Genomic DNA, 26,464 nt, shown 5'->3' on the forward strand with positions numbered 1-26,464 from the left:
GAAAAAGAAGATCAAAACTATGAAGAATAAAATGGCAATAAGTACACATCTTTCACAATTGAATCTAAAGAACAAACTAAGCAAACAAGAACAACAGAGACAGAATCATGGATACGGAGAGGGTTTTGATGGTTGCCAGATGGTAGGAAGGTGTAGGGGAATGGGTATAGAGGTGAGGGGACCAAGAAGTACAAAGAGGTAGTTATGGAATAGCCATGGGGATGTAAAGCACAGTATAGGAAATGGAATCGCCAAACAACTTATACACATGACCCATGGACATGAACAATGATGTGGGAATTTCCTGAGGGAGTGGGGGTGCTGGGTAGAGTGGAACAAAGGGGGTAAAATATTGGGACAACTGTAATAGCATAATCAATAAAATATAATATAAAAAAATTAGCCCTGGCTGGTGTGGTTAAGTGGATTAGGTGCTGGCCTGTGAACCAAAATGTCACCAGTTTGAGTCCAAGTCAGTGCACATGCCTGGGCTGTGGGCCAGGTCCTTGGTTGGGGGTGTGCGAGAGGCAGCCAACTCTTGTTTCTCTCACACATCAGTGTTTCTCTTCCTTTCTTTCTCCTTCCCTTCCTCTGTCTCTGAAAATAAATAAATAAAATCTTTAAAAAATAAAAATTAAAAATTAAACAAAAAAGATTTTTGTAGAAAAAGCTGTATGCACAAAGTTATTAACCACAGTGTTATTTATAATAAAGAGAAACTGGAAACAAAACACATGTTGAACAATTGACAAATGGCTGAATAGATTATAGAGCATCCATTTGAAAAAAACTTATGTATCCTTTAAATGAATAATCTTGAAGACTATGTAAAACATAAGAAAGTATTTATAATTACATGTGGATTTATTTTATAAAGCAGAACAATTAAATTATACAATATTATAGTTATAGTTAGAAAAAGTAAATAGTAAAGAGAATCCATATGTTCGGGTCATGGAATTACATAAATGATTTTCCATAGCTTTCCTTTATCAGTATGACATTTTAAAAACAATAAATAAAAGGCATAAAATGGAAACAATGAGGGGGTTGAATGATCAGTGATTCATCATGGGGTAGACTTCAGAATTAAAACTACTTATACCTGGGTCCCACCTTGTGAAAATTCTGAGATGGGGTTGCACCTATGTATTTAAAAATACACCACACACACACGCACACACACACCTGGCACCCACAAATACACAGGGGATTGTGATGCATATTAGTCAGCAAATCCTCAGCATAAAGTTCCATAAAGCTATGGAGAATAAGGGAGCTGTTGCAGTGAGAAGCTTGGCACCGCTTATGAGGCAATGTGGCTAACAGGAACGAAACTCTTTAGAGTGCTCCTGGCCAGCCGTGCCGCTGTCATCAGTGTTTGGGAACAGCGGGCAGTCTGAGTCACTGCCCTCTAAGCAGGATTGCTCCACAAGGCGGAAGGCCTCCAGGAACTCATTGATGTCGATGTGGCCATCCTTGTTGAAGTCGATGCTCCGGGCAAGGTCACAGATACAGTCATCTGTGATGTCAATCTTCATATGAGAGCTGAACAGCTTCCAAGTCTGCCTGAACTCGTCCAGTGAGATGAACCCTTACCAGAGAGGGGAAGTCGCTTCAGTTAGTCAGTCTACGTTTCAATGGTCATCTCCTCTCACATTCTTACAAGAACACCTGCTCCCTACTATTAAACAGACAAAGACAGCCAAAGCCTAGTATCTCATTTAAACCTCAGGGAAATGGCACAAACTATTAAATCAACAGCGGTTCTCAACTGGGAGCCATTCTGCTCTCCTCCCCCTAGGGACATTTTTGATTGCCATGACTGAGGTGAGAGTGGGTGTCACTGGTATCTAGTAGGTACAGGCTAAGGGTGCTACTAAGCATCCTATAATACATAGGATGCACCCCAAAACAAAGAATTATTCAGACAAAAATGTCAATAGTGCCACTGCTGAGAAACCCTGCATTAAATCACCCCAAATATATATTAATTTATTCTGCTTATAAAAGCCTTTGGCCCATGGTCAGTTGATTTTTTACAAGTGTTCCAAGACTATTCAATGATCCAGCAACTGTATGCCTAGGAATATATCCTAAGAGAATTGAAAACGTGTTCACACAAAAAGTTGAACACGAATGTTCATAGCAACATCATTCATAATAGCTATAGTGGAAACAGTTCAAATGTCTGTCAACCAATGAATGGACAAACAAAATGTGGTATATTTATATAATGGACTATTATCTACTATACAAGTAATAAAGAACTGGTACATACTAAAACATGGATGAACCTTGGAACATTATGATAAGTGAAAGAAAGAAGCCAGGTACCAAAGGCCATATATCATATGGATCCATTTATATAAAATGTTCAAATAGGCAAATCCATAGAAATGGAAATGTGGCCAGAGGCTGGTGGAGAAGGAACGGGGAGTGGGAGTGACCGCTAGTGGGTGTGAGTTTCTTTTTAGGTGATGAAATGTTCTAAAATTAGATAGTGGTGATAGTCACACATACTTGTGAATATACTAAAAACCACTGACCTGAACATTTTTTTAATAAAGACTTTATTTATTTATTTTTAGAGAGAGGGGAAGGGAAGGAGAAACTGAGGGAGAGAAACATCAGTGGGGGGTTGCCTCTCATGCGCCCCCTACTGGAGACCTGGCCGGCAACCCAGGCACGTGCCCTGAATGGGAATTGAGCTGGCAACTCTCTGGTTCTCAGGCCAGCATCAGTCCACTGAGCCACACCAACCAGGGCTGACCTGAACAGTTTAAATGGGTAAATTATATAGTATGTGAATTATACCTTTAAAAAAATACAGGAGAAATAACATTGAAAAGGGCCTTCGGGCCTTTGGAGAAACAGGGTGATAGTATAAGGGACCTCCCTGTACATTTTTTGGTACCTTCCTGTGAACGTATAAGTATTTCAAAGTGAAAAGGTTTTTAGAAATACTTTGGGAGTGAGATTGCGAAGGCCTTTCTGTTCCAGGTGCTCTCCATCACTGTGTGGCTATGTTTGTTAGAACTATAAGGGCTATCACAGCTATTAAGAATCATTCTTGCTAGAAGAAGTCCTTACTCAGTTTGTCTGCACTCTTCTCTGCCCAAACCCTCTTCTACATAAACTGCTGGCATTGTTGAAGTACTTTTCTAGTTTCTGCCATTTATAAGCATTGCCATTCCTCACTTGGCTCCCAAATGCTTGAGCAGAGAGCTAAATAATGAGGGAGGAGGCCGGAGGGTGGGAGGTCAAATACTTGCTATGTGTCAGGACTGATAGGACAATGGGTGCCTTTACCTGAGTGATCGCTGTCTATGATCCTAAAAATGGTCTCCAGGTTGGATCGGTTTCGATACAGTGTTTCCAGCAAACTTGACTGGATGTTCTGCAAGAAAAAACTCATTTTCCTTCTGTACCTTCTTTAGCTTGTCCTAATATATAATCAACACACAATCAGTCCTGACAATAAAACACTCTTGGAAAAACCTGAAGATGTTTTACCATCTCTTCACCCTTGACCCCCTTCAGCCTACCAAATAACCTAATGCTGTAAGCGTATGTAGCCCATGATAAAAATGTTCTAAACCCGACCATGGTGATGGCTGCACATATCTGCAAATATACTTTAAACTGTATACTTTGAACTGTATACTTCAAACAGAAGAACTGTACAGAATGTGAATTATATTGCAATAAAGCTATTTAAAAAAAATACCTGGCCCAAGGCTTCACATACATTACACATTCAATAAGTATTTATTGAATAAATACTTTTTTAATGGAGAAAGCGGCATGAAGCCACAGAAGTCAGACCTGGCTTTGAGTCTCAGTTCTATAACTTAGAAACTCTGTGGCCTGAGGCAGGTGACTCAGCCTCTGGGATCAGTGTCCTCTTGGGTACAATGGGGCTGACAACACTATCTCTTGGGGTGATTTTAAGGATACACTGAAGCAACACATGTAAATCCCTTAACATAAAGTCTGACACATGGAAACTCAACAAAGAGTTGTTTCCCTTTTCTCACCCATTCCTTTTGGGGTTCTCGTTATTTGGTTGTCTCGGATTCAGCGTTCCCCATAAGAGGCTTTGTGGTCCACAATATGCCCTCATCCATCATTGTCTCACCATTACCTTGAAACTTGGTTGTTCTTTGGCCAAGTCTTCCAGCCAGGACTTGTACTCCAGCATGTTGCCTGCTGAGCTGTTCACCAGCTGTGGCCTCAGCACCCGCCATGGCAGTCCCAGGCGCAGCACCGACTCCACGGCTGCTGCCCACTCGCCCAGGGGGATTAAACCTACAGGAAGGAGCACACTTGCTGACTTGTCCCCTAAGTCCAGTCTCCTGCCCAACACTGCATACCTTTTATCCTGACATTCTTCTTACTACCTGGAGGTAATAGAAATAGTGGTCGCTGTCACTATTTTTGTTGGGCATGGCAGATAAAGTACAGTTGGGAAGTAGAGTTGCCAGATAAAATATAGGATGTTCAGATAAATCTGAATTTCAGACAGACTATGAGGTATAAGTATATCCCAAATATTGCATGGGACATGCTTATATTTAAAAATTATTTGTTATTTGTCTATCATTCAACTTTAATTAGGCATCCCCTTTGCTAAATGTGGCAATACTACTGGAAGTCACACAAGACTTACAAATAACAGTATGAACCATTATGCAGATACAGCATTGGTTGTCTATTTGTGCAGGAAAAGATATTGCTACGACTATGTGATGGTTATTGCTGTCTTGTAATATGGGTACATGTAGCCAGTGTTCATTACACATGCCACTGAGATGAGAAAAGACGAAATTTCTAGCTTGATTAATAGAACATGGAACAGATAAATATTGGATTGGCCAAAAGGTCCATTCGCTTTTTTCCATAAGATGGCTCTAGTAGCACTTAGTTGTCTTTAACTTCATTCAAAACAATTTTGTTAGATTGCATTGTGACAGCTGTCATATCAGTGTGCATTTTTAAAAATACATCAAATTGGTGAATTTTTGTGTAGCTATTTAATATTTAAAATGGAAGAAAATGTGCAACATTTTTGGCATATTATGGTTTATTATTTCAAGAAAGGTTAAAAATGCAACTGAAATGCAAAAGAAGATTTGTGCAGTGTATAGAGAAGGTGCTGTGGCTGATCAAATATGTCAGAAGTGGCTTGCGAAGTTTCATGCTGAAGATTTCTCGCTGGATGATGTTCCCCAGTCAGGCAGACCAGTTGAAGTTGATAGGATCAAACCGAGACATTAATTGAGAACAGTCAGTGTTCTACTGCACGGGAGACAGCCGACATACTCAAAATATCATCCAGATCAATAACGTTATTAGTGAAAATGAAAAACGTGTCTTATATTTTATGGAAAAACTAACCAGACTGTTTGGCCAACAAAATACACACTTAACAACAAGAAGCCAAATTATCGATATTTTGCTTGGATACACTCTTATAACCTGCTCCACCTGTTTGTTGGGAACCGCCCTGCCTGGTTTCAGAGGCTGTAACCCCTCATGGTTAAGGCTGAGTCAGAGTTGGGACCATAAGCCACTAAGGAGACAAAGCTTGTCTCCCTGGCAGAAGTGCCACTTCTGCCCACTTCACCCTGCTTGGCCCTGAGCTTGGCCAGTTAGCCAATGACGGGTAAGAATCCTCAAGGGAGGATCAACCTAAGACAGGTTCTGGTCACGAAAGAGGCCTGCAGGGAAGGACTCGGGGGGCTGTGGAAAAAGGGGGTGATGGACCCTCGCCCCTCGGCTTTGAAATAGCCTGAGTCCTCATTCTGTCTGCAAGAAGTCTCCTAATCTCTTGGCTGCCTTACTTCCCTTGCCTGACTTAAGCCTGAAGCAATAACAGAGGGCAGTGCAGTCCTGTGCTGGGAGGGGCGGATTCCCTGGGGAATCAGGCCTAACAAAAATACATACATTCCTGTGAAACCTACTTAATTTGTACCCTCAGTTTAAAAGATAAGGGTCCAGACCTGAGATGAGTCTGGCGCCTAAAGTTTTATGGCCCTCTAACTAATTGGCTGTAACTCAGAATAAGCCCTCAAAGTTCTCTGTAAATCATGTATTGTTTAACCCTTACTGACTGACAATGATTGATGAGCTTTATCCGTATTCCTATGCGAATGAACCTAATAAAAGCCCCTGGAGAGAGAGGCTCTGGGCCCTTCTCCCCTTGAGAGAAGCGGCCACCTTTCCTCCCCAAGCAGATCATGTCTTGGTAGTCTTTTTCTTCGGCCCTGGCGGAACCTGGGGGGCTGCGTTAAAGCCCCCCAGACACCTGTTGGTTTTTTTTTTAAATCCTTACCCAAAGATATGTTTTTATTGATTTAAGAGAAAAAGGGAGGGAGAGAGAGGGCAGGGGGAGGAGAGAGAGAGAAACATCAATGTAAGAGATACATCTACTGGTTTCCTCCTGTATGTGCCCTGACTGGGGATCGAACCCCCACCCTAGGTATGTGCCCTGTCCAGGAACCGAACCTGTAAACATTTTAGTGGGTGACACTCCAGCCAACTCAGCCACCTGGCCTGGGCCACCTGTTGCCTTTGCTTAGTTCCGGCCTTGTCGCCCTTCCCTGGAGTCCATTTCTTTTCACCATCTCCAAGTTCACATTCTGCTAAGAGCGTAGAATTTTAAAATTTAGAAAAGATAAGTGGGACACTAAGTTGAATAAAATGGAGGAAGTCGTCAAAGAGGTCTTTGGGTCATCTGTTCGCTCAACAAATATTTATTTGCTAACTACTATGAAACAAAGATTTTTTTTGGCCAGCTGCCTTCCCTTATTAATATTTTACTTGGTTAGTCTTACCAGTTTTATCTTTATCATGCTTCTTAAATTCATCAAGAAGATCTGAGGAATGACCAAATAACTTGTTTCGCAGAGCTCTTAGAGCTGACTCCTCTACTCGGCTAATCCTGGGACAGAAGAAAAAAAAAACATTAAAAAAAATTACCGTATAAGAAATAATCCTGGTTTTTTTACTCACTTCACCTCTCTCTTAATGTCTCAAATGACCAAGGGCTCAGTTTTTGAGGGAAGAGCTCTACTTCTCATTTCTCCCCACTGCTCCCTGACGTGTCCCTGCTGGGCACAAATAGGATCAGTCTGTGGAATGCTGTCCTTCCCAGGATAGAATAGTGGTTAGAGTGGATGTTCTGGAGAAAGGCCGCCCTTGTGGTAACGTTATGTAACTCTGCTCTACCTCTGTTTGCCCGTCTGCAAAACAGGGACAAAAAATGGTATCTACCTCTTCTTTGGTACCACTAAAAGTGTATGTTAGAGCTTTATATTCTGGGGACATCTCGATGGGAGGCAGTGCTGCATGGTTGTTAGTGTGTAAGTTCTGAAACACAACTGCCTGGGTCAAGGACCACTTTCATTGCTTATTAGCTGTGTGACCATGGGCCAGCTGATTTAACCTCTGCTCCTTAATGATCTCGTCCATACAATTGAACGTTATTAACACGATGTATTTCATAAGTTCATTATGAGACATAAATTCTTTATAATAACATTTAATGTGTGGTATGTTCCAACAAAGATTACAATACAGAATCATTGCAACGGAAGCCATTTAAGTAACATTATATATTGCCTTCCCAGAAGGGAGGGCCATCATTAACAAATGTGCACTCTGAGACCCATCTGCCAAATCCAGACAGTGAAAGAACCTTTGTCGGGGTCTATGGGGTGGCACAAATTCTTCAAGGATGAGAAGGAACAGAAAAGTGACCCTGGAAAGAGTTGGTGGCCTGGTCTATGGACTTTACTCAAGATGCACCCACTGAGAATAATTTTAATAAAGGCAAATTTTCAGGAAGCACATTTGCTCCTTCCATTAATGAGGGGCAGGCAGAGATTTTGGAGTGTATGGAGAAGGAAGAGACCCCTGTCTAAAATGTCTATTATAGGTCGACCTTACTGCTGACAGAGCTAAACTCTGAATTCTCACTTAGAATTTAGCTAAATGTAAGAACATTTGACACTTCAAAGAGTCTCTACACACTATAATTCTGTTTTTCAGAAAATCATTCATTGGAAAGTCTCGCCTTTGCCTCACGGTCAGCCTGTGGGTCGCCTCGTTAGCTTGATACTGCACGATGTGCGGGGTCAGGGCTGGCCCCAGCTTGACGTAGGCCCCTCTGTTACTGCCAACCTCATAGTAGTTGGAGGCAGAAAAGATGGTTAGCACCTAAAACAAGAGAGAAGAGAGACAGACATTCAGGTTCACAGAAGAACTCCTTGCCCTCAGTCCTAGAGGGCCCAACCCAATTTGAGGGATCGCCATTCCTCCTTCCCCTTGCCTACGGGTCTTTTTTTTTTTTTAAGTCATTAAAGCTAGGAGGGCAGGAGTTGTGAGTCAGGTAATAAAAACTTGAATTCTGATAGAACATCCACAACATATTTTCTTCACATTTTTGTCCCAAGTAAAAATAGCAGGGGTCATAGAAAAACTTCGCTGATTCAACTCAGAGGCAAGCCAGGTCCAACAAATGAGGATGGCCATTACAACTAGCAGGCAGATCAGGTATTAGCTGGTGTGAGGCCTCAAAGCAGGTTCCTATAGCACTGTGCCCGCTGAGATGCTCAGTGAGAAAAGTTTCCATTGTCAATACATTAGGAAATGCTAGTCACTGAATCTTTTCTTGGAGATTCACTATGAATATAGGAAATTAAATGTTCTCAGAAGTCCTGCAATAAAGAAACTTATGTAAGCATTTAACCAAACATTTCTTACCCTACTAGATCTCAAACTTTTTTTTTTTTTTCATGGAAGCCTGTTATTTTCCTTTAGAGTTAGTGTTCCTGGGAATATGCTCACTTTAGTAGCATTAGGCTCAGCAAACATTGTAGGATTTAGAGATGTACAAAGATTAGTCAGGACATTAATTAGGCTCCTGAAGGGACAAACTATCCAGAATCCCCACCTGGGGCACAGTGCTGATATCCTGTTACCCTGGAGTGTTTTTTGAGACAAGTGACAGTGAGCAGTGTTACCTAAACAATAGAGATACAGCTGGGAAAACACCAGCCCACATGTCCACCCATGAAATGGGAGCATACTTCCCCTTACTCTCCTCTCAGAGTGTTGGTGAGCAGTGGCCTCGATCAAATTGTGAGTTTTAAAGAGGCTAGCAATTCCACTGCTGGGATTATATCCTAAGAATCCTGAAACATCACTTCAAAAGAATCTATGCCCCCCTGTGTTCATAGAAGTGCTATTTACAATAGCCAAGTGCTGGAAACAGCCTAAGTGCCCATCAGAGATGAGTGGATTAAAAAACTATGGTACATTTACACAATGGAATACTACACAGCAGAAGGAAGGAACTCCTACCTTTTGCAACAGCATGGATGGAACTGGAGAGCATTATGCTAAGTGAAATAAGCCAGACAGTGAAAGACAAATACCATATACCTCTCACTTGTAAGAGGAATCTAATGAACAAAATAAACTAATGAGTAAAACAGAACCAGAGACATGGAAACATGAAATAGACTGACAGCTGCCAGAAGGGAAGGGGTGGGGAATATTGGTGGAAAGAAGGGGAAGGGACTAGTCAAAGAACATATATGAATGACCCATGGACATGGACAACAGTGTGGGGATTGACCGTGGGGGTGGGGTGTGGGCTGGGCACCGGTGGGCAAAGGGGGAAAAATTGGGACAACTGTAATAGAATAAATAATAATAAAAAATAAAAAGGCTATTCCATTCAAGTATAAATGACTGTAAAGGACCTAGTTACTTTGAGTAAATGGATACCAAATACAAGGCACAGTTGATTGGTGGAAAGAAGGAGGACCCATCCAGGCCTGGGAGGAGTGATGGGGAGCACTCTTGTGACACTGCACAAGGTCCACCCACCTTGCGGCCGTGGCAGAACTCATAGCCTTCGGGTTTGCACTCGTGTGAGCGGATCAGGAATTGTAGGTTGTATTTCTGCAGCAACTGTTTTGTCACGTTTGGTCCAAAATAACAGCCGCCTCCTCGAACGGTGTTGGCCTTGCAGCCATCCTGAGCCATGGGATCACTCCACAGTACATCCACGACCTGGAGAGAACAAGACATGGTGTCTTTACTGAAAACTAGACCCGTATTCATTGAGAGTCATTCCTATGGAAGGAGGAAGAAGAAGAGGAGGAAGAGCAGGAGGAGAAGAAGAAAAAATATTTGACTAGAAATAAGTGAATAAATTTTCATGCAATCAATATCTGACACATAGTTTTTGGACCTCTGCGGTTCCCAAATTTTTTACTACAAAATGAGCACATGAGTGTGCATATTGTTTGACAACATATAGCTTCTTTCTTGAAAATAAATCTTATTTGGAAGCTCAATGCACAGATTAAAGCAGGAGCTGCTCTGACAGAAGCTTCAACCTTGGCCAGTAACCCCGTCAGTCAGCACCAGTACTCCAGGCTCCTGGACATTTGCCCCAAAGAGAAGGCAGGCATCCTGGGACCGACAAGGGCATCTCTCATGCAGCATTTGCAGGGCCCGGATGTGGTCCTGGGAAAGTGCAATTGGACATTTTATTTCTTAAAGTAATTTCAGAATTTTTAAAGGAATTTGCAGAGGAACTGAGCAATTTTTCTAGCAATTCAGATTCTTATCTGGTCTATTGTTACTGCTCAGGAAAACACTGACTGCCAGTCTTACCCAACTCCTATGAAATAATTGGGTACATTTTGGTTGATGACACCTAATACTTTCTTAAATGTATTTTAAAGGGGAAAATGATTCGATGTGTAAATATTAGTACATTATTATCGAGTCATGTTTTGCAAAACAAGAGACTAGTGTTTTAAAAAGTCGGTTCTGAGCTGATATTGAAGGCCATGTCGATAACTCAGGGAGAATATAACTTAAATTCACCATCTCTTTCTCTGAGGAGTTACCTGCAGCTCCACATCTTTCTCAACACCCTCCATTCAATCACCCAGCAGTTCTAGTAATGTTAGCCCCTAAATAATTCTGAATTCTTTCCTTTTTGTTATTGGATGAACCACTAAAAACTGACATTTTTATAGGTCAAAACGATTGAATACCAGCATGTTCACATAATTCTGTGAGCACTCCTACACAAGACCACCATCTTCCTCCCCTTTGCATTACAATAGCAGTTGGGTTTTTTTTTAAATTTATTTATTTTTAGAGAGAAGAGAAGGAAGGGAGAAAGAGGGGGAATGAAACATTGACGTGTGAGAGATACATCAATCAGTTGCCTCTTGCACACCCCCAACTAGGGACTCAGCCTGCAACCCAGACACGTGCCCTGACCAGGAATCGAACCAGCAACCTTTCAGTTTGCAGGCCAGCACTCAATCCACTGAGCCACACCAGCCAGGGATGGATTACAATAACAGTTTTTTAAGGGGTCTCCCTGCTACAGTCTTCCCCTAGTGACATGTGCCTTCGTTTGGCTGCCAGAGTCAGCTGCAGGTCCACCTTAGAGATATTGCATGTTAGTTCTAGACCACTGCAATGAAACGAGTTGTAGTCTTTTTCCTCATGAAGGGTTTTGCCTTTGATTGGTTAAAAAAAAAAAAAAAAAGCAACATCCTGGGACACAATAAAGTGCAGTGCAATAAAACGAACTGTGCCTCTGTTTCGGCAGCCACCTTCAATAGCTCCTCAGTATCTCTTCATTTTCCATGCTAACAAAACCCTTGGTGTCTGGGTGGCAATGTGTCAAGCTAAAGACTTGATTTTCCAGTCTTCCTTGCAGCTAGGAGTAGCCATGTGACACAGTTCTGGAGATTTTGGAAAAGCTTTTGATTGCCTGAAACAGAGGACAGAAGCTACTGACACAGCCCTTTCTCCTTTGAGCTACAGCAGCCACCTTTCTGGCACATTAAAAAACAAATGAACAAAAAACAAAACACATACTAGCATCCAAGAAATCGTGACTTATCTTTTACCCCAGTGATGCCAGGTCACTACACCAAGCTTACTTGGGCAACAGAGCCTAACTGCAACATCTTCCCGTCCTTCCTAAAACTCTAAAATATATGTCATTAGGCAAATACTAACATCTTTGGGGATGTTCTAACTCCAGGGATAGAGGAAGAGGGGCAAAAAAAAAATCTTGAATTTACATGGAAATACGAGATTTGATCTGTTTTTTTAAATCCTTGGTCCCTCCTGACCACAGCCAAATTCTAGGGAGCAGCACCTGGCCACACACACCTGCCGCCACTCCTCCTGAGTGGGCTCCAGCAGCTCCCCAGCTTCAGAGTTGGCGTCTTCCCTGCACAGCCAGGGTTCCTCCTTGTCCTTGATCACAGGGAAGCCGGCTTGCAGCCGGCACCTCTCCAGCTCCAGGTCCACGGAGCGCCTCGCCTGCCAGGAGAGCCATCTGGGGTCCAGGGGGCCACTGCAGGGGACGCTGAAGGAGCGTCCAGCTTTGTGGGTTTGGTGGGAGCTGAGATGAAGGGGTGAAGAGGGGAGAGAGTGGCTCTGGGGGAGAAACCACGGGGAGGGTTTCCCTTCAGAGCTCGTCTGCTTGGCTCTTCCCTTCTCCTCCACCTGCTTCTCGTTCTCTTTCCTTGTTTTGCACCTCAAGGTGGAAACAATCTACAAATGCCCAGAAAACACACAGATGGTGAGTGAAACCAGAGGTCCCTTTTGAGTAGCGCTTTGGTGTCATGACAGTGCCCCTCACACTGGGACCACAGAGCAGTGCCTGGTGAGTGGTTGTTCTGGCTGGGACAACACAGTCGCAGAACTTGAGAGAGGGGTCAGGCCACACAGCAGAGCTGTGGCATCAAGCAGCCATTCCTGACGGGTCTGAGTGCCATAGTGAAAACTGAGGGACAGGACTTCCACGAGGATATCAGTGACAGAGGTCTGGCTCACCACGGGATCTCTGTGCAAGCGAATAATCAAAGAACAGGAACCTTCTGCAAACAGACATAAGGGCTGTGATACCAGAAAGCCACGTCCCAGTGTGGACTGGCTTAGGGCAAGAACAAAGAAGGACACTCAGAGAGGGTCAGCAGACCCTGGGTGATGTTTGAAGAGGAATCCAGATCAAAGAGAGTAGGACAGAGGCTTTTCTCTAACATTGGACAAGCGCTAATTGTTTCCTGGGCCGTTCCAGCCCTGGGCCCAGAGAGTGAAAGACCACAAAACGTGAACAGACTCATAACCGCCTCTTGCTCTTCCCATTGCCGACTCACATGGAAGGCCAGACTGTCAGTCCCACCCCTTGGGCCCTCAGGTAACTTCATTTTAAGGATGCAATTATCTGCTCAAAGAGACATCGCTAGGTTTGATACTTAAGGGGAATGTCACTGTTAATATACAGAGAGCCCTTTCCAAATAGGGGCTGTCTGGGGCACTTCACATGAACTAATTGATGAACCCTGAGGCCACCGCTATGAGATAGCATCCTCATTTATAGTTTACATGAATTAATTGGTTAACTCACACACCACTATCAGATAACATCCGTATTTACAGTACAGAGAAGAAGATTGAGGCACAGAGTTACCAAGACTGTAGCAGGAATGAATCCAGATACCTGACCCCAGAGCCCAGTTTTCTCTGTGCTTTCCTCCCTCATGGTCCCAGGACTCTGTGCAGATCACAGCATCACCCTCCCCAGAGCTTTGCCAACCAACTGTTGAGAAGTTGGCTTTTTGCTAAGCTACAGAAAATACCCTGTCCTCTAGCATTGTTTCCCAAAGTTCCCACTTCTATGTTTCCATAATGAAATGTGATTCTTCCCATGAGATCATCTGCTCTATTGTGACTCGCTCTCTTTACCTGGATGCAGCTGAATAGAAATGTCTGAATAGAAAAAAAAAATGAAGTGCCACACAACTTGCAGAATAGGCAAAGGAAATACTAAGAGCTGGTTCCATACCACCTGGAGCCTCCCTCTCAGTGAAGAATGTGAGAGGGTTGAGAGTGTGGAGACATTGAAAGCGGATTGTAGGAGGAGCTTTGGAGGGTGCTATTGAAAATGTGGCAGGCCTCCCCTCTTCCCCCTCGGCTGGAGGGTTAACAAAGGTCTGGTCACAACAGGATCTCTGGGCGAGCAGGTAATCAAAGAACAGGAACCTTCTGCAAATAGACAGAAGGGCTGTGACACCAGAGAGCAGGCATTTATGTTGACAGCGAAACTGGGCGTTTGGCAATATTTGCGCGATGTCATTATTCATCCAGTACCTTGTGCCTGTCTAGTTTAGACAGAAGCTCTAGGTCAGTCATGTCCGACACCCCACCGTGAAGAATCAGGACTTTCTCATCAACCAGAGTGGCCAGGGGAAGCCAACAGAAAACATCTTGCAGCATTTTTAGTATTTTCTTGCCATGCATCTAAAAAATGATGTGAACAAGACACCAAGTTTCAAATAATTCACTCAACTTTTCTGAACTCAGAGAAACGTTCGCTTTTAGAGGCAGCGCACCTTGTATTTATGCATCACTTCCGTGGTGAAGCCATATCTAGATTTAGAAGGAAAAACAGATATTGAATTTAGCGACAACAGTTATGGCACAACCGCATTTTTATAAAGTGTGTATTCTATATACATGTACTTAACTATATAGAAAAGAGACTAATTGCCAACATGTTTACAATTGTAACATTTTCTCTGGGTAGACAAATTACGGTATATTTTAATTTTCTTCCTTTTGCTTATCCATATTTCTTACTTTTTCTATAGTTAACCTTTATTGTTTATATGATAAAGAGTATGTATATGTGAAAAAATTTAATGGTTTTATTAGACTAGTAGGATAATGTGTAAACTTTTAAAAATCTTTAAAAATGTCATATGTCATGTATTTTACTTTATAAAATTGAAAAACTACTTTTAAAAAGCATCTACCAAATAAGCTCTGACAAAGTAACTTTTTACAGTTGCAGCAAGTAAATATCAAACACCCAAGCACGTTCTGGTTTGTACCGTAAATTCACCAGGTAGTCCTCATGGTTTCCTCGGTTAAGATGGAACTCTTTGGGGTAAACCAACATGAAGGCAAAAAGAACCATCAGGATCTCCACTGAATCCTTGCCTCGATCCACAAAGTCACCGTTGAACACATAGGCTCGCTCTGGTGATGGGAGGCCATTCTTCCCAACAAGCAGACACGCCCAAGAAGAGGCAGAGAAAGAAGGGAGTAGGAAATCAGTTTAAGCCACCGTGTATTTGACTTACATCAGATCTAACACCAGTTCTGAGTTTTCTGGCTTTCCTCCAAATGTGAAAGGTCAGTAAAAGAAGGAAATAATTTCTATTGGTTTTGTATTTCATTCCCAGCCAGGCTGAGGTTATGACATGCTCACCAGAATAAGTACTTCCTACAAAGCCAGAGTGTTGTCAGGTGGTGTGTACACGGGGCACTGAACTTGTGATCCAAAGGCCAGTTTTAAGTTCTGGCTGCACAATCTTTAGTTAACAATAACAAGTGCCGCAGATTCCTCAGGATTAAACAAGACAATACATGGCAAAATGCTTTGGAAAATGTAGTGTATATATATAAAGTTATCTTACATTAATAGAATATTCATATATGTTGGTATATGCTCTACATTTTATAACTCAGAGAGACTATGAAAATAGCTTTTGATTGTTTGATATTAAATAATTTTCTTTATTTAAAAAAAATTAATTGCTGAATGATGATTCCTTTTCATTATTAACCTCAGAGTTCGTTCTTAAAACCTTTTTAAACAGTGTACAAATACGTAGTGGAATGTAACGCAATGCTGGCTTTTATAGTATATACTTGTTACTATGTGGCCTAATATTTTATATATGCATAAATACACTGTGTATATTTAATATTTATGAATCCAAGCAATACTTAATAATTTGCTTAATAGATAGTGCATTCAAACTTCCAAATTAAACATCAGAGCAAGACAGGAATTAAGTTGAACATTCATACCTTATAAAATATAAATATTAAGTCGTCCAACTGGCCATGTAAATCTCCTAACACAAGTAAAAAAAGAATATCAGTTTTGTTTGGTTCTTACCATTGTTTCTCATTTTTTACTATAAAAAATGAAAATGCCCAGAAAAAAACTGACAGGATTAAGAAACTTACAGTTACTCATTTTTTCATCCATAAGATAAAGATAAATATTAATTTTCCTTGTTGCAGGGATAGTTAATATTGAAAGCAGAGAGTACAATACCTTTTCCTGTATGATTATCACGAATAGTAAACAGCCTGTATTCTTACTGAAGCAAAGGTGAGATAGAATTGTAAACCCAGATGAGAATGGGAGAGATTTTGCCCCATCTAATACAGGAAGCTGCAACTCACTTATGGGCCAGCCTTATAAGATTTTTCAAGAGAATTTGGAAATCTGGATTTTAACATGAAATCCCCTAATTTTCAAATATTGGAAACTAATTGAAAAAATTTAAGACCATTTTGGGACCTATCCGTAGGTTCTATGTGGCTTAGAAGTGCCAGATTCAGATGTACCTGATGTACCACAGTCTGCCTCCCCTAAGTTAAAGTGGGCGTGTCAATCCATAATGGGTGTTGAAACATCACTGAAAGCGTAAGGAGAAGGAGAAAATTGTCATTAACAGGATTTCTCTCTGGGAGAGTATGTGTGGGTGGCAGGAATAATTCACTAGGCCTCGGGCCTGATCAAGTAATAATAAACTATTCTAACAAGGGAGGGTCTGACTATTTGCAAGGATTTTGTTCTGAAAGGAGAGCATAAGTTTGGGGTCAAGTGTGCTTGGGAAAATAAAGTTGAGGCCGGATCCTGCGGCCCCACAGTCCTTCACTGCACCGCCTCTACTTTAAGTAACTGGGGAGTGAATTTGCGATTGCTCTCAGCATGAAGCAGTGAACTTGGCCCACTGGCCACTGAGTCTCCCCACAGCCCTGCATTTCCTCCTTCCCCGTCCAGGCAGGGGTTTCTTGTTTGGGTCTAGCACAGAAAACCATTTCAGACCAGCTCTTACCACACACTGTGATCTCCTCACTGTAGCAGGTTGAGACCCGGTTGATGTTTGGCAGTGGTACCAGATATTTTCTGGTTTCATGCAAAAGATTCAAGACATAGTGAGCATGTAGCTGCTACTAGGAGGAAGAGGAGGGAGGGAACAAAACAGCACTGATATTCATGAAGGAAGGTGGGCCTTCCCGATCACCCACGGCCCCCAAAGTGGCCCTAGTAAACTGCCCCTGGGACCCTATGCTCAAATCTTTTCTTTCCACCCATCCTCTACCCTTATTTCTGTTTTCCAGTGTCACCCAAATACTGAACCAATTTCCTTGCTCTGCTCTATGAGAGGCTCTGCGTTGTCTCAGCAAAGCATGAGTAAGCGTATGCATGCTGGTTGTACTGCACGATCCCGGCATTACTGGGAAAACCACCCCAACTCCTCCTGCAGCGAATTAATTCATATGAAAGGGGAAGGGTTGGCATCTGGCAAGGAGCCAGAATCTGACCATTTCCCACCCCCTCTGCCTCTACCATCAGCGTTTGAAGCCACTATCATCTTTCTCCTGGACTATCTCAGAGCCTCTTGACTATTCTTCCTGCTTCAGCCCTTGCTCCCTATACTCTGTTAAGCAACAGAATGATTACTTTAAAAAGCAAGCTAGATGGTAGCATTCCTGTGCTCAGTGTCTCCCCACCTCTTTTAGAAGAGTAAAAGTTCACCCCCTTTCCTCTTGGCCTCCATCTCCTAATACTCTTTCCTGGCTCCCTCCTCTCCAGCCACAATGGCCTTCCCACAGTTCCTGAGCGGTCCAGGCAGGTCCTGCCTCAGGGCCTCCCCATTTGCTCCCTCTGCCTGAAATGCTTTTCCCCAGAGGTCCACATGGTACACTCCCTCACCACCTTCGACCTTTGCTCAGAAATTACCTCTTTCTGACGCCTTCCCAGACCACCATTAAAATTGTTCTCTCTCCCACCTAGAACTCAGTTTATTCTTTTGCATAGCTCTTACCATTTTCTATAATATACATAATTTACTTGGGGCCTGGTCAAGTATTAATAAATAAACTATTCTAACAAGGGAGGGTCTGGCTTTTTGCAGGGGTTTTGTTCTGAATGGGGAGAATGAGTACAGGTTTACTCATTTATCGTTATTTATTATCTGTCTGTCTCCCCACTAGAATGTCAGCCCCACAAAGGCAGGCCGTTGTGCCTGTCTTGCTCACTGCCTATCCCAGTGCCCGGAGCAGTGCCAGTAAGCGCCACTACAGGAGCTCAGTAATTATCTGTGGGGTGAATGAGCAAAGGGAGATCATGTGATCAGGAGTTTAGTGCACAGGAACTGATAAGTGATCACAGGCTTTGGTTAAGCAAAGGGGCAGGAGAATTTCGCTAGTGGGTCCGAGACACAAACACCCTAAAGCTAAGGCCATTCCTTCTGCACTGGTCTGCTCTCTGTCTGCTCATGACATGGGGCAGGGCATGACTTAGGTTCCCAGGTGAGCTTACCTGTTTCAGTCTGAAGGCCTCCACCAAGGCAGTTGCGTGGTGGGGAAGGAGTGGGAAGGAGAGGCGCGGCCCCGTGTAATTGTCCGGCACCTCTATGGACTCATAGTCACTGCAGTTCTCCATCTCAGAGTCCTGGGAGGCGCTCTCCTCGGTGAACATGCGGTTCAGGAGGTCCCCTAGTCGGGACAGAAAGGGTGGCTGGCTTAGGATCAGATGTGCGGTTAGCCCACAGGCAACACGGAGTAGTCTCTCCTCGGACTGTACAGTAAGTCCTCACTTAATGTTGTCAACTAATCAGTGGCTTTAAGTAAAACAACATACAACAAAACCAGTTTTTTACCATAGGCTAATTGACATAAGCAAGAGCTAAGTTCCTACAGAATCTCGTCAACCTTATTACAAAAGGACGTTGAATAAAATGACATTATGAGAACCAGCCTGGCATCAGCTCCAGGAAAGGACTAAAGAAGAAAAGGGAAAAGTGACCACAAGTTAGGATGGGCAGGAGGCAAAGTTTCTGTCCTCATGGCAACTCCATTGTACTTTTGTTTTAAAAGATTGAGATTTGTTAGACTTAGAAAGGATGGAAATTTAGGGGCCTACATTTGTTAAGAAGAAAGGGAAGAGCCCCTGTGGGAAAAAGGTCACAGGCATTTATGGTGCACCAAGTGAAGATGGCAGACGCCTGGGATCTTTCAGGCAATTTCTAAGTGCCTGGCCCTGCATCTCTCGCCTCAGGGCTTTTCCCTGCATCCACAGAGAGCCCTGCTTCCAGGCCTGAAATGCTTTGGAATTAACACCCCCTCCTGCCTGACCCTCTCAGCAGCTTCAACCAAGGGCTTTCGGGAGCTGCTGTATAGACGCTCATCTGCTCAGCATTCAAGTGGGATCATTCCGAGGAGCATGTTTTGCACTATTTCCCATGCACATTGAGTTGCTGACTTAGTAGGCCACCCTTTCTTGGCTGCCTTCCCTTCCCTGAATCCCTTCCCACTCCCTCCCCACCCCTGCCCACCCTGACCCGTTTCCTGTGTTTAACAAATGAACTCCTTGCACTCAAATTCTTTTCCCCAGCTGTGCTTCTGGAAGAACCTACATTACAAGTCGACTCTTCCATTTATTTATTGTCCTCCTTGCTCATTGTCCTCCCGTCTGTCACCACATGCACCCTTTTTTCACTCCCTGTGCATCGTCCACCTCACCCCAGATCTTTGACCCTGAGACAGGAGGCCATGCCATGTAGCAGTTTGTACTCACTCTCATTGTGACTGCTGGGGGTGAAGTGATCCACAAGGTAGGTGAAGAAATTGTGGAGCTGCAGAACCAAGGAGACTTGGCTTTAGAGGTGAGTGAGAAGAGAACCCAGGAGTGGTTCAGATTGGCTGCCCCTCCTTGTTGCCCAGGGGCTGGAAGGCAGAGTTGGAGGTGGCCCCTCCCACATCCTACCGCACCTTGACCTGGTCTTGCTGGCCAGCATACTCTATGGACTGGAAGATGCTCCAGGTGCACTGCCGCCTCATCTCCAGGCGTGCCATGCAGCGCCGGTACCACCTCTGGATCAGGGCCGCTGCCTTGAAGGCTGTGACATGGATGGAGAAGCAAGCCTGTGAGCTGGGGTTCCCTGGACGTCGGGGGAGGTGAGGGGCACCTCTCCCAGTGTAACATGGGGACAAGATGGTAGGGAAGGTGCTACTCGTTGCTGCTGGTAGGAAGGACCTGCCTTCCCACTGGCCGGGGTGCTCTTGCCCCATTCATGCTGCCCACACCACCTCCATTCTTACCCCTTGGTTATATTCATATCACTGGAGGGTTATGGACGTACCCACTTTTTAGTGAAAACATTTATATGCGTAAAGATGAAAAGGCTGGACTGTCAGGATTCTGAGAAGGATAAGAAAACTGATGGGCTGCCAGGACGCAGCAATCTCGAAGAGTGGCATAATGCAGCGGCGGGGCGTGGGGGACACCTTGATTTGTAACAATACACTGGCTGTCAGGAGATCCGGGCTCTGGGCTTGAAACTGCCATGACCAGCTGTGTGGCCTCAGGTAAGTCACCTGCATGGGCCTCCGTGTCCTCATCTGGAAAAGGTGATGAACTAGACGATGACCAGGGAAAACTAACAACAAAAAACACACGAATGACCACACACTGTAATGTCAGGCGGTGATGAGTGCTTGCTGGGCTCTGCGCTGGCCCTCCCCGTATCTGACTGCCCTTCAGGCTCGAAGCACCCCCCCAACAATACTTCCATGACTGTGCCGACTGTCAGATGTACAGGCAGCCTTTGGGCTTCCCCCTTTGCCGGGAGCGGTGCTAGGCGACTGTTACCACAGAGTGGCATGAGTTCGTTTAACTCTCCACACGGGCTTTAGGGCCTGTGGTTCAGGGAAGAGGACAGCTGTCCACATCAGTAACTAGATTCTCCTTCGGCTGCAAGACCTGGATGTGCCGCCTGAACGAAGCATTTGTAGGTAAAGCCGGCTTACCAAGGAAGGCCTGCAGGTTCACTCGGTCGTCCTTGTGAACAGTAGACAGGCCAATTTAACACAGTTAGCTTGCATTAGGGAGCTAATGCAGTTCTTGCTGATTTCCCTAAGAAAGATGATGGTGCAGTGGGGAAAAAAGAATCTGGGAGGAAATTAAGCAAAGCTGAATTTGATTTCCTATGAGAGAAAAAAATGCCATACCGTACATACTTCTCAAAGGCACTTACTAAATAATAAGTGATGAGGTTGAAGCTCTACCAATTGGATTCTGTAAATCCACATTCAGAATAATGAAAGAAGTGCCCAGGGTAAGAGTGACAGGCCCTTTAGGAATTTGTGGGAAACACGCAGATAATGTGGACGTTGCCCTAGACTTACAGCATCAGAATCTCCACAGGGAACCCAGAAATTTGCGTAGTGAATAAGCTCCACACGTGATTCTTATTTGTACTAAAGTGCAGACAACACAGGAATATCATGGCCATCAAGATTCCCTGAAATGTGGCTTGCTATCACCTTGCCTCAAGCACGTTAAGGCAAGTGCTGCCAACCAGACCCACGAGGTCTGTCCAGAAACTATCCAGCTACACACTCTGAAAAGGAGAGACATTTATTGAAGAAGATAGAAGATACAAGAAACATTGTATACAGGACAATGATGCCTCAGTCCCCTTCAAAGTAGGCACCTTGAGACCTCACACAGTTCTCCCTGTGTCTTTTCCTCTGTTCAACACACTCTGCAAAATCCTTTGTTGGAATCACCATCAGCTGCCCCCTCGTATATTCCTGAATCTCATCAATAGTCTGAAATCTCTTCCTTTTCAAAGGTGACTTCAGTTTTGGGAAAAGCCTGAAGTCATACGGCACTAAATCTGGACTGTAGGGGAGCTAAGTCACCTGGGTGATTTGATGTTTCACAAAACAACTGTGCTGGAGATGGGATGCATGAGAGGGCACGTTATCAGGATGAAGCTGCCAATCACCAGTTGCCCATAGCTGTGGCTGTTTTCATCATATTGCATCTCTCAACAGATGAAGAACATTGAGGTAGTACTCCCTATTAATTGTTTGGCCTGCAGGGGCATACTTGTGATGCACAATACCTTCCCAGTCAAAAAACACATTTCACATGATGCCAGTTCAATTTCCAGTCAGGGCACATGCCTGGGTTGCAGGCCAGGTTCCCAGTTGGGGGCACATGAGAGGCAACCACACATTGTTTCTCTCCCTCTCTTTCTCCCTTCCTGCCCCTCTCTCTAAAAATAAATTAATAAATAATCTTTAAAAAAAAACCCCAAAACACACAGTTAAGATGGTCTTGATCTTGCTGCAACTTTGCTGCATCTTCTTCAGGTGTGGAGAACCAAGCGACTTCCATTGGGACAACTGGGCCTTTGTTTCCAGATCATAGCCATAGACCCATGATTCGTCTCTGGTTATGACCTTCTTGAGGAAATCTGGTTCATTGGTAGCGGTTTGAATCAACTCATTAGCAACTGCAGCACCATGTTCCTTCTGCTCTGGTAGCAGACGCCGCAGAACGAAATTTGCCACGACATGTTTCATGACAAGATCCTGTGTCAAAATTTCAGACACAGTAGTTTCTGGAATCCCAAGATCAGCTTCTAGTTCTTGCACCATCAGTCACCGATCTTGGTTGATTGCAGCCCGTACACGTTCAACATTCTCAGGTGTTCTGGTTGTCTTAGGCCTTCCAGAATGTGGATCACTTTCAACAGATTCTCAGTCATCTTTGAAGCATTTGTGCCACACTTTTATTTGTGCTGCACTCATTGCATCTTCCCCAAATCCTTCTCAGTCACCCAAGTAGTTTCCGTGGAGGAATGTTCAAGCTTACCATGAAATCTGATGCACATTCATTGCTCTATTCGCTCAGTCATTTTGAATGTGACAGCCACACAGTACCCATGCTCATTCAATGGTGTCTACCTCCCCCACTGACAGTCATCATTGTTCACACATGCATATTACGGTCCACTCTCCTTGGCTGCCAGGTTACATCGATATTGTGCAAACCGTTCTCGTTATATTAAAATGGCTGGACTTTTTCTGGACAGACCTCATACTTATATCCTGTGACCTGCTTTGGCTGCTTAGGGCAGGGGGAGCAGGCAATGCCTCTTTCTCCCTCTTTATTCTCCCTGCCAGTTCTCTCTCTGGGGCCTGGGTTATCTTTGACTGAGATGGGCACTGTGAGGTACGGATAGTTTCAGATCCTTTCCCCACAGCTCAATACAATACACTTGAGCTCCTCTTGCCCTGGCCCTGTATAGTCTAAATTCTGGGGGGCAAGTTACAAATACACCTTGTTGTTAAAACCACACATTAAAAACAAGACAACCACATGGGGAGAGAGAGGCCAAAGGACATCAAGGCATCAGATACGACCTGAAGAGCTGTCTTAGAAGTAGAGCCTCCAGCCCTAGCTGCCCTGAGGGTCAGAGACAAACCACCCAGCTGGGTCCTTTGCAAGTTTCTCACCCACAAAATCATGATCAGAATAAAATGCTTGTCTTAAACCACTAAGTTTTGGGATAGTTTCTTATGCAGCAATAGATAAGTGGAACAGGAATTATACAAATGTTTTACAAAATTATAAAACAAACCTAAATCAATGTGAAAAATATCAGTTTCTAAAAATCAAAGTAAAAGTTAAACAAATGAATGCAACTGTGTATAAGTTGGTGGCATCACTAAACAGAAAGCAGTAATTTCAAATGGCTTGAAAGTTCAGGAGTTTGTACACCTCTAGTAAATAGAGCCAAAGTGCAAAAGCACTACACAGAAATCTTAGTTTTTCAGTAATCATATTGCTTATAAAATAGTGTTGTTATTATTCTGAAACTATTATGTATATATTATGGGATAGATTAAATAATTCTATAGTGATGTCATTAGGGATAAAAAGAAGAGAGATATAAATATAATATCAAGGTTGTTAAGTAAAAATATTGGTATCCTAAATACAAACTGGTCATGATGGCTTCTTTCATTATTTTTTAATAAATAACACATACTTTCTGGATCTGTTCACTAAAATAATGTAGAAACAATACCCAACCTGGAAGCAATGAATATCCTACACCCTATTCCTGGTCTGGGGCCAAAAATGCGAGATGAGCCTGGGACATATTGGCAAACTAGAAAACAAGGAAGCCGCAAGCTTACAGAGATGTGCTAGCCCCATAAACAAGGTACTATCCCATTTCCTTTGCTTCCTCCCACACCTCTGGCTGCCTCTCCTTGGCTTCCTTTGCTGGCCCAACCTCTTCCACCTGATGCTTAAGCACTGGCTTAAGTATGGCTCTGTCCGAGGCCCTGGTCCCTGATCTGGCTTTATTCCCACTCTAGGCTACTTCAGTGACCCTCATGGCTTCAGCAACCACCTGCACTCTGATGCCTTCCAGATGCACATATCTCCAAATGCACATATCAGCCAACGTTCCCCAAATGCAGATCCAAATACACGGCTGCCCACTCAGTACTTCCACCTGCATGTCTCAAGGGCACCTCAAACCCAATGTGTATAAACTCATCATCTTCCCTCTGAAAACACTTGGTTCTTTATCTTTACATCTGTAATTGGTATTATCATCTACCCAGTTTTGTTAGCCAGAAACCCAGAGGTCATTCTTGACCCATCCTTCTGCCTCACCCCAAACATCTAATCAGTTGGACTCTTCAATTCCACCACTTGAATACTGTTGAAATCCAACCTATTCTCTCCATCTCTACTGCCACCAACTCTGGACCAAGACAGGATCATCTCTTGCTCAGACAACTTTGGTAGCTCCTAAATTGTTCTTTCTCCTTCTCCTCTTACCTCCTCTTTTAATAATTTAAAAGATATTAAAATATCTTTTTAAACAGTTGCATAAGGAGAAATATAATGGTTTCTTGCTTCTATCCTGACAAGTCCCTCCCTATGCAACATGAGCTTCGGGGTGCCCAGAGCTAGTTTGGGAGGTGAGAAACACATACCGTTCTCTGCATTCTGGAAAGCAAAATGATGTTGGGTTGAGGCGCCACTTCCCATGGTATAAGAACACTATTTCTTCAGAACACAGGCAGCAGATCCAAGGGAAAGTGAACTGTTTGCTGATAGAAGGAAGGGGGAATCTGCAGTGGGGAGATTCAGACAGTATTAGTTCAGGTCAAGCAAATTGTCTATGAACCTTGTATCCCACATCTTAAAAATTTTGAGACTATCACCTCTCCAATCTCAGTGCATAAAGTGTTCCTCCCTGAAAATCTCCTCCATTTGTCATTGTGTATCTCTCCTATGTTTTCAACCTTTCTACTAGCTTTTCTCTTACATCTAGAAACATACTGAAGTTTCTTCTCTTCTCAAATTAATTTATCATCATCATTATTATCATCACATATCATCATCATCATCAATCACCCTTTGACCTCCCACACCCCTCCAGGTATGATCCAACCTCTCTTTTCTTCTCCTCCAGGAACAGATTACAAATTTTCTCCTTAATTCCTCTCAAGACCACTTTTTACCTCCTCACTGTTGATCAGAACCTTTGATGCTGATGTCTCCAATGCCTTCATCTTTTCAGTTCTTACTTTGCCACAACAGCAAGCCCATCTGCCTCAAGTCACCCCTTGATTATAATTCTACTCCTCCGTCTTGGGCTTCCATGAGGCCAGACTCTCTCTTATTTACTCCTGCCTCTCTGACTATTTACTCTTTCTCCTTATTGAGCTCATTTTTCTCTGTCTATTCCTCAAATATTGATTTTTATTTGTATTCTAGTCTCAAACAACAATTCTCACTCTATACAAACTCCCTGGATGATTTAAATAACTCACATTTTCAACTATCAATTTCCACTTCTCAAATCTATACCTCATTGCAGGCCATCCCTAAACATCAGCCCCATATACCCACCTTCCTGCTAAACTTTCACTGGAGCGCCTTGAATTCCAGGTATTGCAAATAGACCTCATCTTCTCAAAAGCCTACTTTTCCAGCCTCATCTCTCTTCTCAACTTTCTCCAGACTCTGCTCTTTGACCACCAATGACCTTTGTGTTTTTGCTCTTACCTGGAATATTCTTCCTATTCCATTCCTCCTCATTTGGCTAAATCTACCCAGTTCTTAAGGCTCATCTTAGGCATCACCTTTCTTAAGGAAGCCAGTTTGACATAGCAACGCCCCCTCCATGAGCTCCTGAGTATCCTATTCACACCTTCACCACTGCAATACCATATTAAAGTTTTCTTTCGTGTCTTTCTACCATTAGACTGTGAGTTCCTCGACAGCAAAGACCACGTGTAAGCAAATTCACCATTTTTATACCCAGGACTTAGCATGGTGCCTGACACATAATAGGGACTCAATAAATACTAATTGAATTAACTTCATGCCATATGAGTATTTATTTTTACACAAGAAAGATGAATCTTTCTTTAGCTCTTCTTCAGGAAGCAATGTGAGATGTACTGACAATGTCAACAGTGAATTCCA

At 43.4% G+C, this 26,464-nt stretch overlaps 1 protein-coding gene across 3 annotated transcripts in view; it reads right to left on the reverse strand.

Annotated features, from left to right (window-relative positions):
* Positions 1-807: 807 nt before the first annotated feature.
* The window catches only part of PPEF2 (protein phosphatase with EF-hand domain 2), a 28,573-nt gene continuing 2,916 nt past the window's right edge, over positions 808-26,464 (reverse strand). Inside the window, exons 2-17 of one of the 3 annotated variants that reach the window (XM_024577896.3) lie at positions 24,964-25,101; positions 19,924-20,051; positions 19,730-19,787; positions 18,473-18,648; positions 16,983-17,097; positions 15,940-15,986; positions 14,955-15,121; positions 14,454-14,490; positions 14,212-14,361; positions 12,226-12,612; positions 9,901-10,086; positions 8,081-8,223; positions 6,840-6,946; positions 4,148-4,311; positions 3,313-3,400; positions 808-1,594 (exon numbers count right to left, since the gene is read on the reverse strand). In XM_024577896.3, coding sequence (XP_024433664.2) covers positions 1,323-1,594; positions 3,313-3,400; positions 4,148-4,311; positions 6,840-6,946; positions 8,081-8,223; positions 9,901-10,086; positions 12,226-12,612; positions 14,212-14,361; positions 14,454-14,490; positions 14,955-15,121; positions 15,940-15,986; positions 16,983-17,097; positions 18,473-18,648; positions 19,730-19,787; positions 19,924-20,051; positions 24,964-25,018 — 2,280 coding nt within the window. In that variant the 5' untranslated portion in view covers positions 25,019-25,101 and the 3' untranslated portion in view covers positions 808-1,322. Of the gene's footprint in view, positions 1,595-2,632; positions 2,774-3,312; positions 3,401-4,147; positions 4,312-6,839; positions 6,947-8,080; positions 8,224-9,900; positions 10,087-12,225; positions 12,613-14,211; positions 14,362-14,453; positions 14,491-14,954; positions 15,122-15,939; positions 15,987-16,982; positions 17,098-18,472; positions 18,649-19,729; positions 19,788-19,923; positions 20,052-24,963; positions 25,102-26,464 lie in introns of those variants that run through there. The other 2 variants (XM_053923329.2, XM_053923328.1) reach the window with 2 other exon arrangements.

Source organism: Desmodus rotundus, chromosome 4, assembly GCF_022682495.2.
Source record: "Desmodus rotundus isolate HL8 chromosome 4, HLdesRot8A.1, whole genome shotgun sequence".
NCBI classification, from domain to species: Eukaryota; Metazoa; Chordata; class Mammalia; order Chiroptera; family Phyllostomidae; genus Desmodus; species Desmodus rotundus.